At 40.6% G+C, this 18,448-nt stretch overlaps 1 protein-coding gene across 1 annotated transcript; it reads left to right on the top strand.

Annotated features, from left to right (window-relative positions):
• Positions 1-1,985: 1,985 nt before the first annotated feature.
• LOC310995068 (putative global transcription activator SNF2L2) lies at positions 1,986-10,699 on the top strand (the record flags this gene model as incomplete). The annotated part of the gene is made up of 6 exons (XM_083983997.1): positions 1,986-2,081; positions 4,059-4,276; positions 5,729-5,834; positions 7,124-7,225; positions 7,379-7,523; positions 10,566-10,699. 6 exons carry the CDS (start codon positions 1,986-1,988, stop codon positions 10,697-10,699), a joined length of 801 nt encoding a protein of 266 aa, XP_083840123.1.
• Positions 10,700-18,448: the final 7,749 nt, after the last annotated feature.

Here is an 18,448-nt window from a genome sequence, read left to right as displayed (position 1 = left end):
CCAGCCAACACACACCATCAACAAATAATGTGTTGTCTGGCTGCACTCCAGTGTGTTGCATGTTCATGACATCTACTGGCCAATGATTAATTTGCTGCCATAATGATTTATGATGTCAAGACTGATGCAGCTTTTTCTTCATATACTATTATATTTAAATATGAGGAGTCCTGCAGTTTAAAAAGTTGCACTCCCCTCCACCTGATTGCACACGCACTGACATTTTCTAAATGTATTTTTAAAAAAGGCGTCAGAGTAAAAAAGTCCAGGATACTGTAACACTGCTGCAAAACATTACGTATTAATAGAAGAATTCATTACAGTATTACAGACACTAATGAAAAAATGATTAGAAAAATGAGCGCTATGGATGATTTATGGTTTGTTGGCTGCTTAATGAGGTTTTGACCTCCTGGAAAGACGTTTTTGTGAGTGTAAGTTTTGGCTCGGTGTGGACGAGGCTTCAGAATGAACTCATTCAACTCCAGTAACATGAGAGGTCCTCCCATTTCTAAAAAACATTTAAAACCTTTAGTTGTGTTAAAATAACAGGGAAAATTTCACTTAAAGTGGCTGTAAACAATATTTTTTGCAGCTCCACGTGGACCTGCAGAGCTTTTACAGCTTCTTCCAGCTCTGAGGGGGAGAGGGTAAACAGTGAACTTTACATGCATCAGGTGGCCATGAATGCATCACCGCATGAAGGCTGAGGTCGCTCTGTGTCGGCTAGATGTGTAAACAGGCTGCTGTTTGGTAACAAGTTCACCAAGGTGATGATAAAAGCTGATAATGTTAAGTGTTGTGTTCACAACTTGTTTCCGCTGCCCTCAAGTGGCACAAAAATCAAACCACACCCACACAATAGAAGGCACTCTGACGGTTTTCTCTCTTTTTTTCTTTTACTTTTTATGAAGGAGGATTTTACCACAAGTTTAAACGCATAATAATGTTTAATGTAACAGAGAGACTTTCAGTGGCTTTTATTTTGAAAAGCCAGTATGTTGGCTTGCCCAATAGTGTGAGAAATCCACTCCACTGCTGTGGATTTCCTGCTTAAAAACATGTGTCTGGGTTTTCTCTGTGTTTCCACTGAAGCAGCCCAGGCCAAGTTTTCTCCATGTAACAAAAGGACTGCGCTCTCACTCTCACTCCCAGTCTCTCTCAGCCTCACTCACATTATGAGTTTGACCTTATTTGCAGAACATGCAACTGGATCTTTCACCTCAATCCTATTTTCTGTTGTATCTGTAATTTCCTGTGGTGTGAGTGAGCTGCAAACTTGTGTGAGCTGTTCTCCAGCAGTATTTTTGCACAACATGCTGGTTGAAGAAAAAACAACTCTCTAATTGACTGACAGAAACCAGATGTGTGTGTGAATATCACTTCATTCTGCAAAAACTCCACTGTTTTTACTGCAGTTGTTGGTGCAGCAGCAGAGAGGAATTGTAACCTGATCAGTATATGCATTAATCACCAAGTTGGGATTTTTTTTTTTTTTTTTTATGCACATGGAAACATGCTCCTCCTCACCATGAACCATGAATATCCGTGTTGTTGTTGCTGCTGCAGGCTGCGGTGCATGTTTGTGTCTGAAGATCACTGCATGTGTTTGTAGTTGTTGACACTAAAATGACACACTCCATCTGCAATGCATTGCAGATTTTTCTAAGAAAAGAAAAGGGGAAAAAAACGGGAAATATATATATAAATATAAAATAAAAATGGAGCCGATAACTTTAACAGCAGGGTAGGAAGAGAGAGTGGAGGAGAGAGAAAAAAAAAGATCGTCTGGCAACAGTCGATATTAAAAACATGCAGAGGGAGACAAGCTCGGGGCCTTCCAGAGTTAGGAAAAAGACGTCGGAGAGCTGCAGACAGGAGATGGGTATGGCATTTATATTTTCCCCCAGCCCATTGATTTGTATATGAAAACATAGCGCTTTTATTCTCCCCCCTTCTGGGCTCTGCTTCTGAGTGATCAGCTGATGAAGAGACTAGCAGCTCGCCGCTATGCTGGCTTGCTAATTCTCTCCCCCACAGCTGCAGCCGATCCTGATAGCCAGCCTGCAGATTGCAGTCAGGTAAATACCCTTCTCTCTCCATGTCTTTCTTCTCGGGGCTCAGGATTCAGCCAGGCTACATCGCATGGGAAGAGAGGAAGAGATGGATAAAATGTGCGCGTGAGAGAGATGTGTGTGTGTGTGTGCGGGAGAGAGGGAGAGAGAGAGACTGTGTGTGTGTGTTTGCGCGCACGCCAGGGAAAGAGAGCGAGTGTCTGCTGCGAGTTTATCCGTGTCTATGTGTGCGTGTGTGTGTGAGTGAGAGCAAGAAGGGGGGGCAGAGAAGGGAGTGTGTGTGTGTGTCTATGTGTATGTGTGTGTGTGTCTATGTGTAGGTGTGTGTTGTAACAGATGAGAGGGAATCTTTGCCAGATTAGTCAGGGAAGAGGCAGGCTTGTTAGGAGATAGCACAGGCATGGAGCATCACATGCACACACACTGACACCCTTCCACTCACACCATACACACAGTCAATCAGGCAGCTCTCAGCTGTGTTATACATCTTTGAGGATTACCCCCCTCTCTATCCCTCCAGTATTCCGCTGGAACGATTGCAGCCCCTCAGAGAGAGAGTAGCGGGGCTTTCAAAGCCTACATTTTGAGCCGAGCCGATGATGAGCAGGATTTCTATTGTTGCCTCTCTAGTGTTGTTATGTTGTGTTGTGTCCTCTATAACTCAGATCCCTGCCATGATGTTGTCTTGTGTTTTTTTTTTTTTTTTTTGGTGGCTGGGAAGTGCAGCAGTTCACCTTCATCAGTCCTCTCTTTTTCTTTTTTTTGGTGGATTGTTGTTTGTTGTTTTCTGCATGCTGCTGCAGAAATGTCATTTCAGGATGCTTTCATGTCCTCGTCCTTGAGAAATGCATGCTCCCATGTGCATGCTCCATCTATATGATGTGAATGCCTGTGCCTGTGTGTGTGTGTGTGTGCACTGTCTGAGCCCTGTGTGTGTATGTGATTGATGCATCAATATTCTTTTTGGATTGGACAGCATGCCTTCTCTATTTCCTCCCTCTTCTCTTTAGCCGGATGGCTGCTGCTGCTGCTGCTGCTGCTGCTGCTGCTGCTGCTGCTGTTCTTGCTGCATGCATACTCATGTTTCTGGCCTCTAATTGCCTTTGTGGAAAAAACTGTGCTGCAGATATTCGAGAGAGAAAAAAAGGAGCGATATGATAATAACACGGGGATGCAGCAGGCAGCCTTGATGAAAACCTCACGTCTAAGATCATGTTTCAATCTCCTTTTCTGTGCATGAAGACAAGTGCAAACGGAGGAAAAATAGGGATTAATATTTATTGCTTTATTAGCATTTATAGACTGTGTGTGCTTGGGGTAGAACATGGCTTCTTTAAATTTATTCACAAGCATCGTGCAATTAAAAAAAAAAAGAAAGAAAGAAAGAAAAAAAAAGTCTGCCTACCCTCGATAATCATCTGACATCAAAGCCTCCAGATACAATAATCTGTCCTAAATTTGCAGAGACAGCGCAGCAGTTGGATCGCTCCAGTCCATGCAAATTCAGATGCTATTGTAATAAATAAATAAACCCCCTCTTTCATTTGAATACACAGCCATACTCTGTAATTCTCAACGCTTAAACTCCAGCCAGTGTGCTGCTCGTTTGATGAAGATTGTGAGTGCTTTAAATTGAGGGAGTGCGAGGGGGGGCGTTCGACTTTAGACTCTGTAGCTTTGCTGCGTGAAGGCATCAGGTATCATCTGTGAAAACATATACTGAGTGTAGCAGTTAGTGGAAATGGCCACATGAATCTAAAGATGAGAAGATTTGAATAGAAATCAGTCCCAGTTCTTCTTTCAAACCCATTCCTCAAGTGTTATATTGTTCCTGTGATGCTAAAACACAAAGGGCAGGTTTTTACAGGCCTTGTTCTGGATAATATTTCCATCATACAGTGTTTCACCCACTTTACTCTATACTCTTATAAGTTTGTTTGAGTTTTGTTAGATGTCCCCACCCATCGCTCCCTCTCTCTGCAGCCTGAGGCAGGTGAGAACGGCTCCCTGGAGGACATGGAGGAGGACATCAGTCTGAAGAAGCGCAAAGGTGAGAAAGTGCTGCAGGCCGGGCAGGAAACCGGCGAAAAGGTCAAGAGGAAGCGAGGGCGCCCACCGGCTGAGAAGCTGCCTCCGAACCCGCCCGAACTCACCCGAACGCTGAACACGCTGGTCGACATGGTCATCAACTACAAGGACGGGTGAGAGGGAGGCCGTGTCTCGGCTCTGTGATGCAATTAAGATGATTATTAGTCCAGAAATGCAAGAACCAGCTGATGAGAAAGGAAAAAAAAAAACAGAACAAAGCCATGTTAACAGAAGCCTTGATCTTGTTACTCGTGTTTATCACAAAGTCATAACATCTTGTTCTCGTGCCCATTAGTTTAAGCCCAGTTTTTCATGCTCATTGTTTGAAATCCTTTAATTTCAACAAAACAAGTTAATAATGTATCATGTTCTATATGTGTATGTATCTAATAGCTTTTAGTAGATACTTTGTGCAGTGGACTATTTTTCCTTAAGACTTAATATCCATATGAAAGTACAAACGCAGAGTGTTGCTCCACCTTTAAACATGCAGAGGAAATCCAGTTACGAAGCTGAATCGATACCAACACCAACGCTGTTTGACTTGTCTGACGTCAGGCCTCTGATTCTGGATCAGTGACTAACTGTCTACAATCGCACAGAGTGGCAGCAGCTCAGTGTTGGACTGTTTGGTTCAGTGTTTAAGTGAGGAGTCTTAATGTCAGTGAGGTGGGCTTAAGAGTCTGCAGCCTCAGATCCGCACAGCTAACCTCAGCATGCTGGCTTACATTGTCAATGCTAATTACTAATCACAAAGCATCATTGATTAGTTTTGTATTTTAACAGCGTGGTGGCTAACAGGTGTTTCAGACAGAAATCAAAGTAACTTCATTTTTTAAATCTGGAAACTGCAGCTGGATTCACATCAAACATCTATTTAACCATCTGTACAGAGATGTAAGCGATGAGGTAGCTAGCAGTGAACACAACCCCAACCAAATGTGTGTGCGTGCATGTGTGTTTGGGTTCAGTTTAGAAACTTCTTTTGTTCATAAACCCATGCAAACTTTGCTAAAACATGTTATCTCTGCACAGATGTGTGTATAATGTGCCTCATGTTCTGCCTGAGCACATACATGTGTCCTGTTGTTGTGCTGTAGATACCTGCTATTGCAACCTGTAGTCCCATATGGACTAATTGGATTTGTAAAATAAAGTCTTTTCAAAATGATGATCATCAAAACAAACTGCATGAATCTAGTTAGAGACATCTCTAAAGTTTTATACTGACTCATCGCACCACTTGCTGCCTCAGTTTAACTTTAAATATATTTGCTCTTCCAGTCGTATAACGGTTTGTTTGTGTAACATCGCTCACTGCAGCAGTAAAAGTCATCATCTGTTATTTAAGATAAGAAGATATTAAACCACTAACTGGAAAAAATAACTACTTGCTAACTGTAGATAACAGAGTGATTTAATTGTTGTCTTCAAATATGTTCTGGTGCTTTTGAGCATAGAAAAGCAGGATGAGCGCCTCTGGACTGGATAATAAGATAAGTCATTACCTTCATTCACATGGACGTTCCCTGTTTCTTATTATGTCTTTCGCTTTGTGCTTCCAGGTTGGGTCGACAGATCAGTAAAGGCTTTGTGCAGCTTCCCTCTAAGAAGGAGGTTCCTGAGTACTACGAGCTGATCCGAAAGCCCGTGGACTTCAGAAGGATCAGGGTAAGTGAGACTCCGACGGATACACGACTCATCAAGTGTCTGTGCTCGCATTCAAACACTTCATTTAATCATTTAATGAATAGCAGTTGAGAAGAGTGTGTAAATAATGCTTAGCTACAGTGTGATGCAGTGTACAGACGGATAATATACACATCAGTTTGGAAAAACTTAGATTTGTTGGATATATAAAAGTCAAGGGAGTTCTTAGGGTTAATCCTCTGGGAGCCATTAAAGGTTTCGACTGAACTTCACAGAAATCGAGCTCGTTAGTTGAGAAACTCCATGCATTTATTTACTGAGTTGTTTTCTAGGTAAATTCATGCAAAACCGCTGATGCGCATTCCTGTTGAGGGCAGTTTTTCATCAAACAGTCTCTGCATTTACCTCTAAAACAACTCTGTCTGGTAACGTTCTGTTATTATCTCATAGCGTGGTGAATGTGCAGGTCACAACTTGTCCACGAGAGCGTTTTGGAGTTGTTGGATTGTGTATTGTGTAGCCTCCGTAACATAGCTCTGAGCAGCTCACGGCTCTGCTCCGCCGTTATAAAAATAGCTTGCACCGACAATTAAAGGTAACGAACCTACTGCTAAAACTATAGGGATTATGGCAATGGGCCAATTTGCCAAAATGTTGAACTATCCCTTTAAACTGATGAACCATCACTAAACTTCACTGGGCAGCAAATTAGTATCATTAACCTCAACCTTAACTAACCCTAACTCTAACCCCAACTAACCCTTGCCTCTTTTATTTTGAAAAGCTAGTTACTCACCTCAACATAAGACCGGTAATTTTGTAGAAATGCAGCTCAGCTGAGTCACAAACACGAGTCAGATTAACTTCATGTTGCATGTTTTGTTTGCCACTGAGACTTTAGGTGTCGGCCTTTGATTCAGTGGAACATCAAAGAGTCGTGTAGCTCTACAGAAGATTAAAAAATTGATGAAACCATCTACTCGCGCTCATCTTACTCAATCCCGGTGAAATATGAACGTCTACGCAACAAAGAATCAGACACACGTGGTAATTAGCGAGTTATAGACGCTGCTCTTGTTTTACAGAGCCTCCTACTTTACTAACTAGCGCTCTTAGCTCCATATATCGTCTCATCCAAATCAACAAAAACACAAAAAGTATTTCCTTAAATGTCCTTGAAGATGCAACACTTGTCTGGGTTTGTGTTTCTCTTTCTCACCCTCTGAGGAAACTCTTATTAAATGGTTTATTGAAAGCTTTGTTGCAACGGCGGCGTTAATAAGGTTTGATCCTGAGCCTCTGCTTCACAGGAACGTGTGCGTAATCACAAGTACAGAAGTGTCGGGGATTTGGAGAAGGACATTTTCCTCCTGTGTCACAACGCTCAGACTTATAACCTGGAGGGATCTCAGGTGAAGCTGCAGGAAACTGGAAAAAGAAACAAAAATCATTTTCCACAGTCTCTTGATGTATCACGGTGGTCCTGAGTGTGGTTCTGATTATCTGTGTGTGTTTCTGTGTGTGTGTGTGTGTGTGTTTGCATGTGTCTCTGTTTACCGCTGCAGATCTACGAGGATTCAATTGTCATTAAGTCTGTTTTCGAGAGCGCGAGACAGAGAATCGTCACGGACGAGGAGCAGAAAGAGGCGGTTAGCGCCGGTCACAGCAATAACGGCGGCAGAGCTGAAGACCAGTTCGTTCCATCAGCAGGTGAGAGAAGAAGAGAGAAGAAACGAAAACCAAAAAAAACATCAGAGAAAAGTAAACAAAGATAACTACAAACATTGATCTTCTTATGCCGGGATCAGGATACACAAATTCAGGCCGATTTTCACACGATTTTCTCGTGGCCGACAAATTACCAGCGTCCGATTCCAGAGCCCGATTATGAACGTCAGGAACAACGAACAGACGTGTAGTGTAGGCTACTGTAACATAAGTGAACAGTGATTTTACATCTAGAAGGTCACACGGCGCCTTTAAGGTGTTAGCGACAAGTTTAATTCCTCCCGGCCAGTAAGTGTCGGCCGCTCTCGCTGACTCGCTCCAACCTTCAATTGTAGCCTACTGGTTGTAGCGGCTAGTTAGCTAACGCTAACCGTATTTAACGAGCAGCAGCTCCGGTGTTGACAGCCGACTGGAAACACATCTGAATCATTTCACACTAACTCACCTGCAGACGAACCCAACAAACCCGCAGCATCACGCCTGCACCGGAAACGTTACAGTACCAGCTGACCGTTAGTTAGCATTAGCATTAGCACAATGCCTTGCCTTTATCCACATGATCTGGCCCCCCTGAGCTCCGCCTCACGTGACATCACGTGACGTACTAATGCTGTTGGCACAGAGATCATTTCATGCCAATGTAGCCAATGTCATATCTGGCCCTCTGCGTTGTGTTTCTCACGGCCTGCTCTAGGTGGGGTTCGAACCCTGATATCCTGCACGGCAGGCGACGATGCTAACCGCTTCGCCAAGAAGATAACAACCACTTGGTAATTTGGTTAGTATGTTGTTTATGGGTGGAGTGAGTGCACATCCGTTACACCGGCGTTACTAACGTAAACAGATGTAAATATTTATATATTTTGGACCCGTCAAAATTTATAAAACAAATTTTTATATACTTTTTTTTTAATTCAGTAAAATTAATACTTTTATTCTGCACCCCTCTAGACGTTCTGTGGATGTATTATTATTGAAAAATTAATTGTTTTGATGAAATAATTGTAACTATAACTTTAACTATAACAGGGGTCGCGTTAACCGGATATTTTCCGTCATTGACCGTTTTTTTAAAACGGTGACGGAAAGATTTTGAGGCCATCCGTCATTTTGACAGATTGCAATTCACACCCATGGCTGTCTGGCCATGTGCATTTGTTTACACTGAAGCCGGCAGATAATCAATAAATGGAGCGGTGGATAACGATATAAAACATATACAATGTCACAAAGTCACTACAGTGAGAATTAGATAAAAAAATAAAAAATAAAAAAAACCTCACAGCTGGCTGGTGCGCTCAGTAGAAAAACGCTGTAGTACCTCCTCTAGGCCTGTGTAGCGCTGCCACACATAAACACTAACAACAGAGAAGAAGACAGAAAGCTTCCCCGCAGTATTCAAACTCCTTCAAGTGGATTAAATGTTGACTGGGAGTCGTGTCAGTGCAAATATGACGATCGATAATGATTTAACGGGCGAGATTCAGCTGCAGTGTCCGAGGGGCCGACAGTAGTCAGCTGTTAAATTACGTCCATAGACTGAAGCTGTAGGCTACACAGTGGTGTGTCTCGGTACAGGTAGAGCAGTGGGAGTTTCACACACTCGCCGCACACAACTCTTCTAAAGGTAACGCTATAAACCTTCTTTTAATGTATTCTGCCCGCCGTAGCATTGTTTATAACACTTAAAGCTGCGTGTGGTTTTGTCCTGTCTGAATTTGTGCTGCATCTGGCTGTGTGGTCTAGTAGCAGTTCTTTCAGTGATGCGCAATGGCTGCGTGCGTGCGTGCGTAAAAGAGAGAGAGAGAGAGAGAGAGAGAGAGAGAGAGAGAGAGAGAGAGAGAGACCCCCGCATTCACTGAATGACCCCCGATTAGATGTGATCTGACGCCGACTCTGCTGCGGAGCATTCTCTGTTCAATTTGTTTGGACTTGATATGAATTAAAAAAATAATTAAAATTAGTGCTATTGAATATGTCATTATTATCATAAAAAAAATTAAAGTGACCGGTAAAAATAGATTATGACGGAATTTTTATGACCTCGTCAGTCAAAATGACCGGCAACGAAAAAGTCTAGCGCAACCTCTGAACTATAACAAAAAAAATTTAGCGTTTCTCTGCCTAGTTTGACATCTTCTACGACGTGAACCTTGACATTCACCAATTAATAGGATGACAAAAAGTGAAGATACATTAGCTCGCTCGAAGTTCCGCGTAAAAATAAGAGGCAGGAACTTTCTGTCGGCCGCTGCAGAGTAAGACCGACCGAGTTCTTGAAGCGAAGTAATCGTGCAACAGTTTCATCTTGTAGTCTTTGTCCACTTAATCACATCTTGTCTTCTTTTCTGCACTTGTTGTTGTCGTTTTTCCAGCCAGCTGGTGCTTTCTACTAATGCTCCTCTTATGTTTAGTTTTAAAAATGCCACTTATTTTTACCCTAAGCCAGAGTTTTTTCGGCGGCCGCTCTGAGTAGGCAGGAACTCATTTAGTCCTCCGTAAAAGTTCTGGGAGATCGTCCATCAGGTGTCACTTCCTGCTATGGAGACACGCTCCAACGGCCTCGGCCTCGTGAAATTACCCCAAAGTTCCTTCAGTGGAAACACCCCTAATGGTTTTGATGAGAACTTTAAGTGCACACATTTGTTACACACTTCACGTTTTCTCTGAAGGACAGCCAGCCCATACTGTCCTGTTCAGACAGAGACCCAGGAATCGTCTTTTTCTTACTTTACTTTTTTTATGTCATCACACACAGACAGCGCTTCGGTCGCCATGATTGACAGTTTCTTGTCACACATCCTCGATGACCTATGAAGTGGTGCGGGGTCATGATTAACGATTGGTCTGCGTCACGGCAAGAATTTATGCCACTGTGATCGTTGAATCTGACATGGTGACCATCGTGAAAGACAAAAAAAACATCATGTATTCTGATCCCGGCATAAACAGATCCATTTCAAAATAAAAAGTCCAACATCTTTGCATGAGAATAACCCAGTCTTTGTGTTTTCCTACGACCAGTGAAACCGTTACCGGTCCAGATAAAGAAGGCGACTAAGGAGGAGAGAAGCAGAAACACGATGGCCAAGAGGCTGCACAGTGATTTAGACAGTGATGAGGATCTAGAGGATAACAACACAAAGGATGAGGGTTGAACTGAACGGCTCTCTGTGTCTTTTTGTACTCTCATTCATGTCTATTCACTGCCACGTCCCTTTTCATTGGGTTCTTCATTTTCCGAGCAAAAAGAAAAGGTCTTTGAAAATAAAAACGGGAAGGGCCACTTAAAGAGAGGCACTTAAGAGGAAAAAAAAAACGCTTTTTCATTTAGATGACTCACGCCACTCAAACATGTCTTGCTGCACATAGTGCTGTTCTTTTTTAATTTAGCTGGTCTTTTACAATAATTATAATTATACTTTCCGTTTTGATCGGCCTTAGTCCCTGTGATCGCTTCTGCAGATATTATGTAAAACAAAAACCAGTTTCACTGACTGTTTTTAATCAATATATTTGATTGTATGAAATGCCTTCATATGTCTTGGAGCATGATTTGTATATCTCTCCTGAAGCTGGCTTCTCCTGATGACGACGACGACGAGTTAATGGCGAGAGAACCGAAGCACATAGGACGGTGTTTTTAAAGAAAACCAGAAAAAAATGAACACTGTAAGTGTGTTTTGAAAATCTCTGAATATGATTTTAGAGATGATACAGAACATCTTTGTTTTAAAAAAGGAAAAACATAACAAAAAACAAAGAGACTCGACGATAAATACTCATACTGGTATAGTTTGCCTTTTCGTCTGCTTCTGATACTTGATGGAATAAGTTTGGGGTCGAATCAAGGGTACTCAAGCTGAACATTTGTATCCCTTGTGCCACAGTAATATTAACATATTGTACAGTCTGTGTGAAAAGTAAGAACAAAAAACAAACTTAATTGCTTTTCATTTACTCTCCCAGTTGTTGGGGAGGACGGATCATTGTTAAGACAATCCCAGGAAACATGTATCACTTAAAAAAGAGAAAAAACACTTGCAAAATAAATTTTATCAAAAAGTTCCTCTGGTTGGTGTTTGGTGTAAAAGATCAACTCATTTACAAACTGTTTAATTCACATTATTCATTTTTACACTGCATGTGGTGTGTATGTTTGACTCTGGGCCAGTAGATGGTGCAAGAGAGCTGATTCATCGTCTCTATGAACTGTGGGTGTTTCTACTAACCTGTCTTTTCTGTTGCATGCTACATTCACATCTGGACCCAGATGTTTGCACCAGTCTTTTAATGCAGCTGATGTTTTTTGTGCAACACACAGATACATTTATTCTCCTTTATATCAAACAAGACTGAGAAATAAATGTAGGAAATAAAATTAAACAATCAAACGGGAAAGAAAAGCTGGATTTATATAACAGTAATAAAAAATCAATATGAGCACATTACTAATACACATTGATAAATCATTCAAAGCTGTTCAGAAAAGGAATGGGATGGAGCAGAAGCTTTATCTTGTCCTATCCCAACATTAATTAACTAATAATAATAATACAGTAGAGCTTCTGTCCCATTAAGTGTATGTAACAAAACTGTCTTTTGTACAATTTTTGAATGCATTTTATTGAGGTTTTTTTCTTCAATGTCATATCACAAAAGAACTCTGCACAGAGAGCGATAACAAAATTGTATAAATTTGTAAATGGTGAAACAGGAAATTGGTTTAAAATATCAACAAAAAAGATGCTGACAATTTTTAATTTGTTTGCAAATTAGGTCAATACCAAATGCATCCCTGTTTACACCTCAGATAAAAACCAGGTAGTGTGACATCCCATCACACAAACAACAGACTTATATTGATTCAGCTAATTAAAAGTTAAAATAAGCTTATAGTTTCACAAAAGTCAAACTTTTACTTTTTGCACTTTGACTAATGAGCCATGGGCCATAACACAAAGTTTTTTTTGTCTCCACAAGACACGTGCAAAGACTTTATGTCATTCAAAACATATATTGAGCTGTGTATATTGATGTACGACAGGAACTCTCTCTGCCTGGACCATCACCATGTATCTCAGTAATTGATGTTTAAATTTTAATGATCGTCTGTCTCGTGTGTTTCCATCTCGTCTCTGCATTTCACAGTCAATCTGTGCCCACCGAGCCGCCTGCCCGCCCTCAGAAGGCTTTCAATCCACGTCACTTAGAGAATATAAATGGCACCAATTAAATCATAAGTGATAAGTGTGACATATGGATGATATGGAGGCCTGGGAGACTCTTCCCAGATAATAATCTTTACATTTCCTCACTGCATGTAATTAATGATAATTCTACCTAAATGAATCCCAAAGATTAATTTAGCTTTCATTCATTCATTGCAGATGAACCAGAAATACAATATAAATGTGCAACATGATACATGATAATAACAATGGGTGAAAACAGGACTCAATGATAATTTTCACATGATTCTAAGTGCAAAATACATCTGCAGCCACAAAATAGATCCAATAGAATCGATCTCTCCCATCAGTCTATAAGTCAGTGTTAATTGGCAATACACAAGACCAGCCTATCAGGATGCACAATATTTTATCTGCTTTATGACCTTTTTAAAAGCAATTTTCTACAGATTCCTCACATGTAAACCTCATAACAACATGTGCATCTAAGATATTTTCTTAAAATGCTTTTATTCTAATCTTGTCTGTATGCAACAGTCAGTTAAAAGTCCAACAAGTCTGTCATTCATGCAGCTTAAATACACATCATACTGAAACATGCAAGGGTTTAGTTTAGTTTAGTTCCTAAATGTTAAACTACTCCTTTAAATCTGTATTTTAAGTATTAACCACTACATTTATTGCACCACTAGGGGGCAGAAGTTGGAGTTGTCTCTCCACCTGTTGAGATGTATTGATCTGGTTTGGTCAGGAAGCTCCCAAATCTCTTTTATATATTTGTTCAGTTCACGTCACCTCTCACCTGTTTACTTTGGTTCTCCACTGTCTTCCTCTTTCTCTGGTGTTTCCACCGTCCTTTTGTGTGAGAGCAGGTGTTTGCAGTTTTATATTAGAGACACGCCGCCACTGGGATTTAAAAACAGATGCAGACTTGAGCAGAGTTGATTCCCTGCAGGATTCTCACTTAAAGGAGCATTATCGCAAATACAGCAGTAATAGCATAAAATAAGCTGACATATGCAAAAGATGGGTCGGGGGGAGCCATAAGTAAATTTACAAAAAAAATCGCCAACAGTATAGTGTCCGTGGGGCAAATGCAGCATTTGTCTTTGTTATGATCCAAGCCGGCCCGGCGCTTGCTGCGTTAAAATGCACTCGGAACTCGCAAATCCGACCTCCGAACCGGACAAATATGCAACAGTAAGTAATGTAGCAGTGTTAGGGTGCTCACAGTCACTGAATCGCTGGTAGAACACTTTGTCTCCACGTCCCTGTGTCTTTCTTCAGCTGTCCTCTCAGCGTTATTAAGGAGGAGGACGTTTCAGTTGTTGTTGTCGTTGTTGTGGTTGTGCGCGACGTAGAGCTGCCGCTTCCACTAGCGAGTTTTCTTTTTCCCGCGATTGCACGTTCATTCGGCCTGGTGAGGGAGGAGGGGGGGCGGGGGGGGACTAAACGAGGCTGCTCTCTCTCTCTGACAGCTGCCCACTTGTTTATATCTGATAAGCTCCGCCTGGCTCCATCTAGTGGCCGAATTTTGCGATAATACTCCTTTAATGCAAACCTCTCGCATTTTAGACAGTTATCCAAATCGGTTTTTATTTAAAATATAAAACATCTGGAGCCTAGCCCAGATGTTAACCCTGTATAGTGACTGCATGGGCCTGATGTCAGTCAGTTATTGATATTCAGAGGCAGCAGTGAAGGGCCGTGAGAGGGGCTGAGTGGTGACTGTTAGTGTGCTCCAATTACAAATCTATAGCACATCAATTCATGTCTCTACTATGACTAAATGTAGCATATGTAGTCATGGCGACAGATGGATGAGGAGAACTGCGTACAGTAGCTTTTTGATATGGAGGTCAGTCATTGCAGGTGTGTGAGCAATTTCACCAGGGATCTCTATTACTTTCATACATGGAAAAAAAAATCATACATGAAACTGTAATGAGAAAGAGGAGTGGGAGGAGGGTGGGTGGGTGGGGTGGGGGGCTTCGTCTCTCGCTCTCTCGCTCAGCTTTTGGAGACAGAGGCTTTGTGATAGGGAGAAACATACATTTTTAATGCGTTCTCTTTGGCTTTTAAGTCAGACTTCAGGAAAAAAAAAAAAACAGAACAGCTCAGAAACAGAGAGACGAGTCATAGGTGTAGACAAATTATATCTCCATAACTCTGACCCTGAGAGAATTTACATTTACGTACCACTTATTTGCAATTCACATTTAACGATTAAGTTTCCTCCGTTGTGCAAAAAATTCACCGGATCCCTGTGGTTCTCCAAGTTTTTCTGACATTCACTGATCATTAACAATAACAGGCAGAGAGCTGCTTATACAAAGGATCCTTGTTTGACCTTAGCAGCAAAAGAAAACTCGTTTATTATCATGTTAATCATCTAAGTTTGATTCACACAGTTTGAGAGCCACTGCCTCAGTGCAGAGCTGTAGTTCCTCATAGACTTGACCAACAGGCACAAAAATGACAGGTGTCGTTTTCACAGGTGTCGTTTTCACAGGTGAAATATCAATATCAATCAATATCAATATCATGTTATACTGTTGTCACTGACACAGGGAGGTTTCAACACTCGAACAAAGGTGAGAAGACTTTATGTAGCATCCTAAAAACAAACAGAACCAGAACAAAACAGCTGCTGCAAAAAATGATGAGGTTTTGCAATGAAAAAAAATCACTGGGCTTATTGGCTGTTTGCATAAAACTGCTACATATTGAATTAACCACCATTAAATGGTCTGCAAAGTGTCAATCTGGACTTAACCAAAATGTTGGTCACAGACAGTGATAAAAAAAAATCTAATTGTGAATTCTTTCACTCACATCTCTTTGTAATGTTATATTCTTCAAATGGTGGGTTATCATTCATTGCATCATATGGTAAGCCATGGTTTTCTCTTGCATTTTTTATGCAAAATGTTGTAGTTGAGTACAGGGACTCAATCTAAAAAAGTCTGAGAACCGAAATGCATTGTGTGATTAATTACATATTACATGTTGTCTCAATGAGACTTTACCTAAACGACCATATATATATAAATGTATGTTATATATCTCATCTAAAGAGTCAAATCTCACTGGAGCAGCCAGACTTTTTTTCATAAAGTTTGGTTGGTTTGGTATAAACAACTTTGTTCACCTCAGTGATAATACAGTAATTATATATGAATTTCCAGCCAGTCGTTTTCCAAATCCCATATCAATTACATATAAATCTCATGAGAATATTACTCATCAGCACATGTCTGATATAAAGTGTCTATCATCTTGTTCAGTCAGAAGGTGTTTCCCATGTAAGTTCCCCCAGGTGCAATAAGATAATGGAAGCTAAATAAATCAATTTGCAGTATTGTGATGTGCTCCTTTACGTTTAATGAAGTGCACAGTCAGATATAACATAAAACCTCCTCCTCCTCCTCCTCTTCCTCCTCCTCCTCCACCTCCTCCCACACAGATGTGGAGAGATTAACAATGTCCTCAGTGTGGGGCAGCTAAAAGGAATGGGCTCTTACAGTAAATAGCTCGGGGAAACAAAGTGACACGTATGTCTGCCTGATGAAAATCTCACATAAAATGGCACGTCGACCTAATGGAAGAGCTAGAGGATAGAGATATGGCTGAAGGTAGCGGCGCTAATGGCTTTTGGAGATTAGTGGGTCCAGGAGGTGACTTTAATCTGTTGAGAAGACAATCCATTTTCTCTTCACCCACAGGACACAGATTTAATAGATAGTTAGTGTGGGGGCCACGTTTATTATGGCCCTCCAGTAATCACCTGTATTATCAGCTGATTACGTTTGATCTCATTGCTTCTGATCTTCTGTCAGATATCAACACAAGAGAACGGCAGCAACAGTGTTTTAGCTCTGGATCCATTTGAATCCTCTATTTTTTTTTAGAAATAAATATGTTGAGGTGTTTTTTTGAAAATCCTCCTCCAAGGCAAACAGTCAGCAGATTTTTATTCACAACAATAAAACACATCAGCTGTCGCCTACGCAGATCAATACATCTGACAGAACTGTTGTATCATGGAACGAGTGCAACAATATTGAACACAGCTGCTCAATATCAATAATCCAGTCATCCGATCCAGTTCCCTGCTTCACTGAGGACAAATATCCAACATATTACCCCATATAACCCTGACTTGTTTAGATGAGTTCATTTATTTAGCACATTATTAAAAATATACAGAAAAATGACAAAGATTACTTATTGGAAGCCTCCAAACTAGAAATGATTACAACTTAAAATACACAAAAAGTAAAAAATAAATGAACAGCACAGCAAATTAATGAACAAAAATTATAATACACATGCATATACGTATGTATGAGTGTGGGTGTATGTAAAGGGGGATTAGTTTTACTATATTAACCCCTGAGCAATAGTAATATTAATACACATAATAGAGGAAGTCATCCCATAATTATACATTATTATAAAAGACATCTATAAACATCTTTATCTGAGAGGTTTTGATGAGGTGTTATGATTCAGTCAAGTCATTTTCTTTGACCCCTTTGAAATGAGAGTGCATCATCATTTGGGTTGGATTTGGGTTAATTCAGGTTCTTTCCTAAAGTCAGATGTGTTTAATCTTCATGGTTACAGTGATAAATGTGTTAAATGTCACTATAGTCACGTACTGATGAAATCTGACTCAAACTAGTGATCATTAGTAAGAAAATTGGCATCCAAACAAATAATGTTGTTGTTGTTTTTCCCGTCCTCTCACTCAGCTCGATATGAGTACACTCTCCTTGCGACAGAAATATAATCACATAGAGCAGGAATAAAAGAGGCGATGTATCACTTCACTTCACTGATATCCATTTTATTCATTTTTAGACCACTTTTTAAAAGGAAAAAACTCAAAAGCATCTGGCTATTCATCTTCATCTTTATGGGTTAAGTGACACATTGTGCATTGAAATGTTTCTACTTGAGAGATTTAATATACAAAAAGTGTATTAGTGTGAGCAAGGACGTGTGAGTTGCACCCGAGGGAGACAAAGATTTGTTTTTCCAAATCCAGTCAGAGGAGGTTTCTCAGCTAAAAAGTTCTGATAAAAAAAAAAGTTGACATGATGTGTGAGTTAAGAAGAGACAATCAGAGTTTGATCTGTGTGAAACTTTGACAATCTTCCAAACAAACTTGCCTCTTTCATCCTTTTAGTCATGGTTGAACTTTTAATCCTTTTGTTTTAATCACCCGGCTTCTGATTCCCATCTGTATCTGCTGATTAAAAACCTGCAGCAGATCCTTCAAAAACACTCCACAATCTTAACAAATACATTTCTCTGAGCGGCTCAGGCCTGTTTTATTTTAATCATACACTGTATTTATTTTTTACTCGTATCTGTCGTGAGTCACAGCTCATGAAAAGTAAAACAAACCAACAAAGGAAAGCCTCATACATCTTATTCATCCATTCCAGACACACAAACACTGACATTTCCTTCGTTATGATGAACACAGTCTCTGTATGTGACATCAACGTGCTGCCTGCTGCAGATTTTTTTGTGCTTCAGCACCAAATGTGTTGCTAAAAATATCTCCCAACAACCAGTAGGCTAATACTTCCCCCTTTTTTTATTTTACATTTAGCGCTGTGTCTGTAAAAAAATCACTCAGCTACTTCCATTTCACAAACAAGCAGCAAATAACATAAGACCGGCCTCACAGTGTGTTTAATG

Source organism: Trachurus trachurus (genome assembly GCF_905171665.1).
Source record: "Trachurus trachurus genome assembly, chromosome: 12".
NCBI lineage: Eukaryota > Metazoa > Chordata > Actinopteri > Carangiformes > Carangidae > Trachurus > Trachurus trachurus.
Note: the sequence above shows the minus strand (reverse complement) of the source record. Positions and strands in the feature narration are given on the sequence as shown.